The sequence below is a fragment of the Setaria italica genome, chromosome II, assembly GCF_000263155.2.
Source record: "Setaria italica strain Yugu1 chromosome II, Setaria_italica_v2.0, whole genome shotgun sequence".
In the NCBI taxonomy this organism is placed as follows: domain Eukaryota; kingdom Viridiplantae; phylum Streptophyta; class Magnoliopsida; order Poales; family Poaceae; genus Setaria; species Setaria italica.
In genome coordinates this window covers 46,747,225-46,757,227 of record NC_028451.1, presented here as the reverse complement: position 1 = coordinate 46,757,227, position 10,003 = coordinate 46,747,225, and the positions used below count along the sequence as shown (strand labels likewise).

The 10,003-nt window shown below is 46.8% G+C and overlaps 3 protein-coding genes across 4 annotated transcripts; 1 reads left to right on the top strand and 2 right to left on the bottom strand.

The window, feature by feature from the left end:
* Positions 1-227: 227 nt before the first annotated feature.
* On the top strand, positions 228-2,807 carry LOC101761563 (heat stress transcription factor B-4b). The gene is made up of 2 exons (XM_004958416.3): positions 228-709; positions 1,885-2,807. The coding sequence occupies exons 1-2, from the start codon at positions 449-451 to the stop codon at positions 2,554-2,556; spliced, it is 933 nt and encodes a 310-aa protein (XP_004958473.1). The 5' UTR covers positions 228-448; the 3' UTR covers positions 2,557-2,807.
* Positions 2,808-3,340: 533 nt separating this feature from the next.
* LOC101760898 lies at positions 3,341-7,148 on the bottom strand. Of its 2 annotated transcripts, none has more exons than XM_004958414.3 (6): positions 6,769-7,146; positions 6,413-6,502; positions 6,083-6,316; positions 5,833-5,935; positions 4,807-5,036; positions 3,341-4,052 (listed from the first exon to the last, which is right to left on the bottom strand). In XM_004958414.3, exons 1-6 carry the CDS (start codon positions 7,095-7,097, stop codon positions 3,842-3,844), a joined length of 1,197 nt encoding a protein of 398 aa, XP_004958471.1. In that variant the 5' UTR covers positions 7,098-7,146; the 3' UTR covers positions 3,341-3,841. The 2 variants fall into 2 exon arrangements, with proteins under 2 accessions (XP_004958471.1, XP_004958472.1); XM_004958415.3 differs by lacking the exon at positions 3,341-4,052 and adding an exon at positions 4,059-4,706 and having other exon boundaries at positions 6,769-7,148.
* A 267-nt stretch (positions 7,149-7,415) lies between these two features.
* On the bottom strand, positions 7,416-8,769 carry LOC101760480 (peroxidase 2). Its single transcript, XM_022824585.1, has 2 exons — positions 8,384-8,769; positions 7,416-8,289 (listed from the first exon to the last, which is right to left on the bottom strand). Exons 1-2 carry the CDS (start codon positions 8,693-8,695, stop codon positions 7,519-7,521), a joined length of 1,083 nt encoding a protein of 360 aa, XP_022680320.1. The 5' UTR covers positions 8,696-8,769; the 3' UTR covers positions 7,416-7,518.
* Positions 8,770-10,003: the final 1,234 nt, after the last annotated feature.

Sequence of the window (10,003 nt, the reverse complement as noted above, 5' to 3'; positions counted from 1 at the left end):
TACTGTAGCACCACATTATCAAATTATGGACTAATTAGGCTTAATAGATTCGTCTCGCGAATTACACTCCATCTGTGCAATTAGTTTTGTAATTAGTCTATATTTAATACTCCTAATTAGCATCCAAATATCCGATGTGACGGGTGTTAAACTTTAACACGTGATTGCCAAAGAGCTAAAGATAGAGCTAAAGAGCGGCAGCCTTTCTTTCTTTCTCCTCTCTCTCTCTTCATCTCTCTCACACACATATTCTCTCTCCTCGTCTCTGTGTAGCTACTAGCTTATATTGCCGCTTCCGTCCTTGGCTCTCGCTCACCTCTCCTTCCATCTTCTTCTTCTTCTCGTCCTCCTCGATCCCTCCCTACCGAGCTACACACGGCTGCAAGAAAGAAACAAAGAAAGAGAGAGGCCCGCCGATCGAATCAAATCAGATCGATAGCTTTGTGCCATGGCTTTCCTGGTGGAGCGGTGCGGCGAGATGGTTGTGTCGATGGAGACCTCGCCGACGCACGCGAAGCCGGTGCCGGCGCCGTTCCTGACCAAGACGTACCAGCTGGTGGACGACCCCTGCACCGACCACATCGTGTCGTGGGGCGAGGACGACACCACCTTCGTGGTGTGGCGCCCGCCCGAGTTCGCGCGCGACCTCCTCCCCAACTACTTCAAGCACAACAACTTCTCCAGCTTCGTCAGGCAGCTCAACACCTATGTAAGCTCTTATCTTGCTTCTCAGCATCTAGCTGTTCTTGATTCTGTTGCTGGCAAATGTGTTTGGCTTTGTTTTCTTGATGTGTGTATTGTTGTTGTTTCATCTTGTTTTGATTGGGTTTTTGTTTGGTCAATGCATTATATTGCCGCATCTCTAGCTAGATTATTGCTTGTAGTGTTTCCTAGAAAGTGACAAGCGAGCAAGCAAAAGTTTTTGGTACTCTTTTCCACTGGATTTGGTTGCACTATGTCTACACTACTGCACTCTGCTGCAGGATGGGAAGGCATTGGTGTGACCTGCCAACTAGACCGTCGATTTCTTGCTCCCTAGCATGTGACAAGATATGAGAGGAGCGAGCAATGCATGCATGCATTTATTTGTGCCTTGCATTTCTCTCCACTGTTCTTGGGCTTAGCTTTCTGGTTGACTTGCTGAAAGGGACTTCTTCGTTAATTTGCTTCAATTCAAGGAATTATGTTAGAAGATTTTAATTACACTTTATTTATATAGCCTTCAAAATCAAAATAAAATTTTTTGTTTGATTCTGTACCATGATACTGTTTGGGTACTACGTACTGCCTGGTTCTTTTTGTATACTTCTTGATCTGTTTTCTTCACTTCTTGTCTCAAGGTCTCAACAACCTTTGACCTGATGCGAATCTTCTCCCCCATTTTCTGTGAGCTACTAAATCCCATGTCACAACTCACAAATGTGCATGCATAGAAAATGCTACATAGATTTTATGCGCATGCAAAGAATGTACACATGGCCGGAATCCTTTATTTGTATCTGTAGTCTCACTCCCAATCATTGGGAAAAGATTGGCACAAAAATGAAATACAGAGAGATACACCCTATGGTATTCTGTGCCAACCAGTATATACCATGCATTGCATTACATACCACCCCACATGACGTGACTAGCAGTTGACTGCATAGTAGTCGCACACACATGCACACAGCAGCTTTGAGCATTCATCGTCTACCACACATTTCTCTTGCTATAGCTCGATGTGTACGTGCATCTGCCATGTTTGGTTGCTGCAATTGCAATGTGCTGTTGTGAAACAGTGTCGTCGATCTCATTAATTGATTCCTCATTTTTGTACCAACACAAACTCATTGCAAGGAAAAATGCTGAAATTTTTCTTTTTGTATTTGCTGTTTGTCGCAGGGTTTTAGGAAGATAGTGGCAGATCGGTGGGAGTTTGCCAACGAGTTCTTCAGGAAGGGAGCCAAGCACCTCCTTGCCGAGATCCACCGGAGGAAGTCGTCGCAGCCGCTGCCGACGCCGCTGCCACCGCACCAGCCCTACCACCACCACCACCACCATCTCCACCACCACCACCTCAACCCCTTCTCCCCGCCGCCGCCGCCTCCAACCCAACCGGTGTATCATTTCCAAGAAGAGCCCGCCGCCGCGCACGGCGTCCACGGCGGCAGCAATGGTGGTGACGGCAGCGGCGGTGGGGACTTCTTGGCAGCGCTGTCGGAGGACAACCGCCAGCTGCGGCGGCGCAACTCGCTTCTGCTGTCGGAGCTGGCGCACATGAAGAAGCTCTACAACGACATCATCTACTTCCTGCAGAACCACGTGGCGCCGGTGACGAGCCCCTCGTCGGCGGCGCACCACGCGTCCCTGCCCAGCGCCGGCGCCGCGTCCTCCTGCAGGCTGATGGAGCTGGACCCGGGCTCCCCTTCCCCGCCGCCGCGGCCGGAGGCGGCGGAGGACGCCGGTGACGGCACGGTGAAGCTGTTCGGCGTGGCGCTGCAGGGCAAGAAGAAGAAGCGGGCGCACCGAGAGGACGGCGACGACGACCATGAGCAGGGAAGCAGCGAGGTCTAACCGCCGGCCGGCCGACCGGCCGGATTGCTCTCGTCTCGTGTACATATAGAGATCAGACCAGAGAGGAGTAGTTGCATCGCTAGCTCGCTAGCTAGGCTTTGGTAATTTCTTTTGAGTGCGTGTACTGAGATTAATTTGCAAGCTAAGTGTTGATTAGTCCGAGTAAAACTAACAAGGATGCATGCTTGCGTGCATGGATGAATCGATCGAAGTTAAGTTGTTCCAGAGGCTTGCAGTTGCACCAACTTCAATTCTTCTGTTCTTTCTTGCTGTGCATGGGATGGATTGTGCTTTGCTGATGCTCTCTTGCTCACGCATGAAACTATGTAAGGACTAGTGAGCATGAAACTATGAAAGGACTAGTTAGACTACTCAGTTTCTAAATGAATGCGAAGCAGTCCAGATAAAGCTTTCAAGGCTTATTGGTTTTGCTGGAATTATTCCTTAAGAACTTTTTTTGGAAGAAATACTTATTGCTAAAATCTATCAAAATTCTTTTGGCGTCAACTTATCACCTTTGGATATGCTTCAGGTTTCGTGTGCCAACATATCCATGCAATCTCCAGCTCCGGAGATGGATTATTTACGAGGGAGCTTAGTTATTAGGGTTCACTGCAATTTGAAGTACACTATATACACTGCAAGTCACTAGCAACTCCCTGCTACATATGTTTTAGCACATTGTCTTTCGACAGGAATTGTATATTGCTGAAATAACTTTTGTACACACTCACCAGACACAAAGAAAAAGAAAAAAAACTTCATATCATTCTCAAACAACTGATTATTTTTAAAAGATATTAATCCAAGATGCTCAGCATTCTATCTTCCAGGAATGACAAAGTACAAGTATGTAAACACAGCACAAATACAGTATAGCAGCAGCAACACAAAGTAGTGTGTGTCTGAACGGTTGATATCTAGCTCCCGCAGCAGTTACATGCTATACATACACAACTGTTTGGTTCACAGGTGTTGATAAACATAGTCACCCACCACCAAGATAAAAATTAAAAAGAAAATGAAGGAACAAACCAATTAAGCACCACTGTAACTGAACTGAAGAACACGGTGTGTACAAGAGCAGTCATATCTGAAGCTAATTTCGAGCTGACTTAAGATGATATGATACGCTTGTGTTGTTACACTTCTGTCATGCCAACATAGTATATAATGCATCCGTCTCAAGCCATTATGTCATCTCACAAATGGTAAGCACTCAGTCATCTTTGTGAAACCTTTGAGATCAGTGATGTGGCAATTAAGCTGTATCTACAAAACACTGTCAGTCATCTGTATAAACTGGTTCTTGCCAATCTTTGGTATTCTTCTTAGGATCATCACAGAGAGCAAGATCCTTGTCAAACTCTTTCATTGTCTTCACAAACGTCTTGGCACCTTGCATGATCAACCTTTCCACCATGAATAGCTGATAATTGTTCTCAATTATCGGAGCCAATATACTGCTGAAGTTAGATGAATATGCTAGCTTGTACCTGTATGCACAGCAAACCATCATTAGAGATGCAAACAGTGTAGTATCTTGTCCCAAGAGAGCCCATGCAAATGCTGTATTGCTCACTGCTACGCAAATACTACCTTTATATCAGCAGTCCATGGTGATAGTTCCATGAGAAAGATGAAACCATCCATTACTCATGAGTCATGACAAATTTAAACATTCGAAATTTATTACTCCTTCTGTTTCTAAATGTTTGAAACTGTTGACTTTTGGACACAACGCTTGATCATTCTATTAAAAGAAACAGTGTAAGTATCATTTTTTTTTGCTGTGACTTGTTTTATCATTAAAGGTACTTTAAGCATGACTTATGTTTTTGCATATTTGCACTGCATTTTTTAATAAGACAAAAGGCCCAACTTGGTGACCAAAAGTCAACAGTGTCAAACATTTACAAACAGAGGGAGTATACTTAGGTAATTACTCAGGAATGCAGTTCCTGAAGTAACAGGAATCGTGAAACCTAAGTCAAGCAGGATACCATATGAGAACCGGGCTCAAACCCTGATGATCGCGGTTTGGTGTTCCCCTTTCTTAAGGCAAATCCAGGGATTTTTGCTCCCGTGGTTGAGTTTTTTTAGCAGGAATACATTCTGGGGCTACATGTTGGTGCATGGACGGATATACCCTGAAATAGACTCCATTGGAACAAGTCCTCAAAATTTCCTTGATGTATGAGATGCATGTGCAAGAAGAGTACATATAAGGTGTCAGTCACTCGGTCTTACCTGTCTGATAGAGGTGAAAAGAAGCCTGGGGTCCTTTCATTTGAGGCAATGAAAAGAGTGCGACCTGGTCTAACCCACTTTGCAATTCTTTTCTTGATAAACTCAGGGCGAGTATCTCTGTCAAGATGAGGATGAAGACTTCGCTCAACACCAAATCTATCTTTCCTATTCTTCAGTAGGTCACCTCGTCTCACATGAATAGCATCATAATCACCAAGTATCTCTTTCATCTGAAGAGAGTACACAAATTTAGAGGCAGAATATAGCATGCTGTATTGAATAAGTCAATATTTCTAAAAGAATATTGAACACATGGGACATGTTCACAGGGCTACAAAGACCAAAGAAAGGTAGCAAGTTTCTTCTACAAAATTCCTTTCAGAAGGCAGTACACAACCTTGTTTCAGAAACCAAAAAAAAAGTGGTACAACATTAAAATAGGGTTTGAAATTCCTTTAGCATAAGCAGACCTATATGCACAGAAAGCAGTAATACCATGACACACCCTATTCCAAGAATAAATGTGGCAGCATGACATGTCATGATAGCTTGATATGATAATATACTGAATGAAGTAATCATTCACTGCTTGCTATCGAGTTTAAACAGGCAGACTGGCAGAGGCCAGCTGCTGCCCATGACACATAACATGCTACATTCAAATGACATAACTACTACAGTGTATAGGACAGTAAGCGGTATGTTCATAACAGGACGTGGAAACATCAGTGCTTCTAACCGGGAATCTGACAAAAAGCCTACTCTGGTACCTGGGCACGTTGAATTAGTGATGCTACTGTTTTCTCCATCAGGCATCAGGCATAAAGAGATGAATTTCCACGTGACAGTTAATGATGGGTTAACAGAACAATATGATTCAACAAATTAGCACATAACAGAAGCAAGAATAAGATTTTGAGCTAAGAAAGACAGTGGGGAAAGGTTATTTTCCTAGTGGGTTGGTGTGGCCACTTTCATTTAAAATATTTGTTAAACTAAACAGAAGTCAATCTCATAATGACATACCTTGTTTGCCGCATCCCTCAGTTTCTTTGTTGCCATTGTTGGCAGGAATGTGTAAGGTAACATCACAGAGCTGCGCTTGGTCCGGTCCTTGCACTCCATAAACCTGAACTGCAATGATGATTAAAGTCTATACCTGAAGTTTATGCATTACATGATAGGCATGAATAGCTGTAACTATGACATTAAGCTAATTCTTGGATGCAGGTAACATGGCATTTACTCATAGGGAACTAGTATAATTATTCCTTACCAAGCAAGAGGACTTGCTGTGCGATTTATGAGGAGAGCACTTGAGTAATTTGGATTTTCTTTGAGTTCAACTCTGCTAACTCCCTGCACATCCACCACACCAGCCTCTCCTAGTTTTGTACTTCTTGATATTATCTCATACCATGATCGTGGATTATCCAAAATAACTGGTACAGTTCTTGATATGAGGTCTAAATCATATAAAGATTCCATTGCGCAAGAACCCGTTTCCCATCTGTGAAGACATCGAGTATTAGATAGAATCGTTTCCAACTAAGAAAAACCAATATGCAGAATTGCAGATGCAGATCAGGTGCATAAGAAGCGAAACCTTTGCTCTGAAGTTGCATTGCTTGAGTGGAGGATTCCCTTTGTATTGTGCGCTGAACTAAGGCACATCCTTAAAGGCATGACGAGTACCCTGCAGAATGGTGCCATTGCACATTAGCATAATCCAAATTGCACGAAAATTGAAGAAACTGAAAACTTGAAAATCCAACAGAACCCCTGTTTTCTTGCAATCTGTTTCTTATGTATCTTCTAATTGGCCTAAAAGATCGATGCAATTTGGAATCAAATCGATAAGGCGATGTTCAACAACCGTGAACCCATTTCTCGACGCGAACAACCACCTAGCTACCTCAACGCGGGAGAAGAGGAGAGGACGAATCGACGAAAACAAATTACCTGTCGAGGAAGAGGGCCTCCTCGAGGGCGCAGCGGAGGCTGGACTCCTGGTGCCCGAGCCCGGCGCAGGAGCCGCAATGCTTTCCGGGGCAGTCTACGCGGCGGCCCCAGTACAGGTACCTCCGATTGCTGTCCCGCTTGTCGACATCCCGGGGCGGGAACCCCAGGAAGGAGAGCGTGTCCGTGAAGGACACCGTATCGGTGAATGACAGGAGGCACAGGATGGAGACGGACGCCGCGACCGTGATCCCCGCCAGGAGTGCCCTCTTAAGCGGCAGGGGCAGCGGCCCCTGCCTGCGGCCGCCGGTGATACGGGGATGGATCGCCATGAGAGGTGAGGAACTGCTCTCTGTTTTTTGGGAGAATACGAGGAGGAAGAAGAGGAAGGTGTCTAATGTGATGGGCCGTATATGGTTCCGCCACGGCCCGGGCTAACTTTTAGCCCATCTTGCCTTCAGCAGCCCATGAGTAATAAAAAAAAATCCAACTTTCACACTTAGACAAAGAGAGCCATGCTTCCATCATCCAACTTTCACACTTTACCATGAGTAATGAAAAAAAAAAATCACACTTCACTATGAGTGAAGTTCCTGTAAATTTTTTTGTGAAATAGCAATTGAAGAAATGATTTTACTTCCTACAAGGACGGGACAGCAACAGAAGAACATGCAAAGTAAAGCAGCTCACAGGGTTACACACTTGCAAAAAAGAATAAACGTTTCGAAAGAAATTATCCCATGGGAAATCCAACTAGTTGACGACCCGGCAGTTCCTCCTGATCTCGCCATTGGCGCCGGTCTTCACCTCGATGTTCGCCATCTTCACCATCGCCCTGGAGAACTTCTGCTCCCACATCCCGGGGACGAACGCGTTCATGACCACCGCCAGCGTCGTCTGCACCGACCTGAGCAGCACCGCGTCCGACGTGAAGAGCACGCTGTGGTTGAGCACGTTCCTGTAGTACTGGTTGTCCAGCCTGACCGGCGTCACCACGTCCTGCGCCACCGTGGGGTCGTTGGTCGCGTTCGGGTTGGCCGGGCACTGCCGCCTCAGCTGCGCGGCCAGCCCAGGGTTCATGTCGGACGTGGACGCGTTGAGGCGGCCGTCGCTGACGGAGGGCGAGCAGTGGGAGCGGCCGACGGTGTGCGCGCCGGAGAGCACGACGAGGTCGTCGACGTCGAGCCCCTTGGCGGCGAAGCTGGCGGTGAGCTCGGAGAGGTTGAAGGACGGAGGGGGCAGGAACTGGAGCGCGTCGCTGGAGTTGGACACGCGCCCGTCGCGGCGGCCCGCGGGCACCGTGAAGTTGATGTTGCCGTTGCTGAGGACGGCGCTGGCGTCGCGGGCGGCGAAGGCGAGGATGTCGGCGCAGGAGACGTTGCCGGGGCACGCGTCCTCGAGCGCCGCCTTGGCCGCGTCGATCACCTCGAAACCGCGAAGGCTGGGGAAGTTGGGCGGCACCGCCAGCTTCTCCGGCTGCGGGTTCGCCGGCGTCGGGTCGAGCAGCACGGAGCCGTCACATCCCTATAGTTCAGTATAGCTCAGTATGCTGACACGATCACAACTGAAGAACACGTCCACATCGATCGAACAGGCGAACGCATGTAAGCTAGCTTACCTCGACGAAGCAGTCGTGGAAGAGCATACGAATGAGCCCCGCGCCAATGCCAGGGTTCTGTCTGACCGCGTTCTCGACGACGCCCCTCACGATCTCCTCGGCGTTTTGGCACGTGCTGTCGTAGAAGCCGACGGCGAGGCCGCCGGCGTTCGGGCTCGGCGTCGGCGTCGGGGTCCGGTGCGGGAACGGGATTTGGATCGGGATGTGGAAGCCGGAGCCTGAACCAGAGCCGAAGCCGGGGTTGCCGTAGTCGGCTTGGCACACCACTGAACCGAGCAACACCAGCAATGCCACCACGGCAAGCTTGGCCATCTCAGATCGTCGAGCACCAGACGCTAGTCTGAGTAGTGTTGGCAGAGGGCTAGCTGATGGATGGGAGAAGAAGTGATCAGTGATGAGTGGTGAGGAGAGCTGCCGGCTCGCACGTCTACTTATAGTCCGAGGAGGGAGCGGCGGCAACATCCGGCGGTTGGAAGAATGTGTGTGGTCTGCTGGCCGGTCGAGTTCTTTAGCTCGGCGTTCAGCAAGAACATGGGAGGCACAGCTCAGTGGTTGACTTCGGCGCGATTTAATATGCTTCTTGTCAACGTTGTTGGCGTCTCATTGGCCTGAGCATAGCTGGGCGTTGGCGGTGCTTTCTACGGCTGTTTCCAGGATAAGTTTGTCTGCAGTCTCAACCTGATGGTGCTGAAGAATTGGAGAGAGAAAATAGTAAGTTGGAGATGCCTTAGCAATTATAGTTCCATGGTTTGCGTGCAGCTACCAAGCTGGAAAATGTACGTCGGATTAGAAATACATGCATGGTTTCTTTACTAAATGGAGAGCCTTAAGAGTCTCCCTGTGGTTTACTATTAGTAAGGTAAGATGCGAGGATGATAGGTGCTAACGACCCGTTTTAGTCACTGATCGATGCGCAGTGATCATGATCGGCCACCAAGAACTCATTCTCCCCTTTTCTGTTTATTAGTAATTCAGAGTCCGAAAACACGAGGTACATGCGTTTAGGAGATGTTATTATCTGAAGACGGTTAATCTATAGTTCCGATCATGCTTCATGCAACATGGTGCCTTGCTATGTAGAGCTGGCGTTTTATTCTGATGGAAGCCAAAACATGGGCTAGCATATTTTCTCGCCTCATTCTCGTTACTATTGTTTGTGCTGGAGCACCAAAATTTCGTTGACTACTCAAAACTTGGTATTATACCGAACATAACAGCCACATCTGGTGGGGATGCCAAAAATTTGGTTAATATTGTGACCAATAACGAACCAAACACAATCTAAAATTCCTAGCTTTTGGATTCGCTATCTTTAAAAAACACAATACATGCACAGTTCATATATTTGCTATCAAATCACTACAAGAAATGGGTTGATCTATACCGAAAATTTTATGACACATTTGTTCTCGTCATATATCTATGACATTTCTAGCTGAAAACATCATAAAGTTTTACATCCGAGCAAATTTAGTGATAAAGTTACGGAACGTCATAAAAGTTGCCACTATAGCAAAAAGGAAATCGCCACTCGTTGTTACATGGTGGTTTTGTGATAATATAAGATCCGCGAAAACATCATAAACCAACCAGGGTCTCACATGTAAGTTTAAGCTGATA

What these genes read in the sequence shown, in the direction of transcription:
- LOC101760898 (XM_004958414.3), bottom strand. Translation starts at nt 7,097, where the DNA reads ATGGCGATCCATCCCCGTATCACCGGCGGCCGCAGGCAGGGGCCGCTG. An exon ending in TGAGGGATGCGGCAAACAAG is followed by an intron (nt 5,037 to 5,832) that starts GTATGTCATTAT and finishes TACTCTCTTCAG; the next exon opens with ATGAAAGAGATACTTGGTGA. An exon ending in TTTTCACCTCTATCAGACAG is followed by an intron (nt 4,053 to 4,806) that starts GTAAGACCGAGT and finishes CTGTGCATACAG; the next exon opens with GTACAAGCTAGCATATTCAT.
- LOC101760480 (XM_022824585.1), bottom strand. Translation starts at nt 8,695, where the DNA reads ATGGCCAAGCTTGCCGTGGTGGCATTGCTGGTGTTGCTCGGTTCAGTG. An exon ending in TCCACGACTGCTTCGTCGAG is followed by an intron (nt 8,290 to 8,383) that starts GTAAGCTAGCTT and finishes ACTGAACTATAG; the next exon opens with GGATGTGACGGCTCCGTGCT.
- LOC101761563 (XM_004958416.3), top strand. Translation starts at nt 449, where the DNA reads ATGGCTTTCCTGGTGGAGCGGTGCGGCGAGATGGTTGTGTCGATGGAG. An exon ending in TCAGGCAGCTCAACACCTAT is followed by an intron (nt 710 to 1,884) that starts GTAAGCTCTTAT and finishes TGTTTGTCGCAG; the next exon opens with GGTTTTAGGAAGATAGTGGC.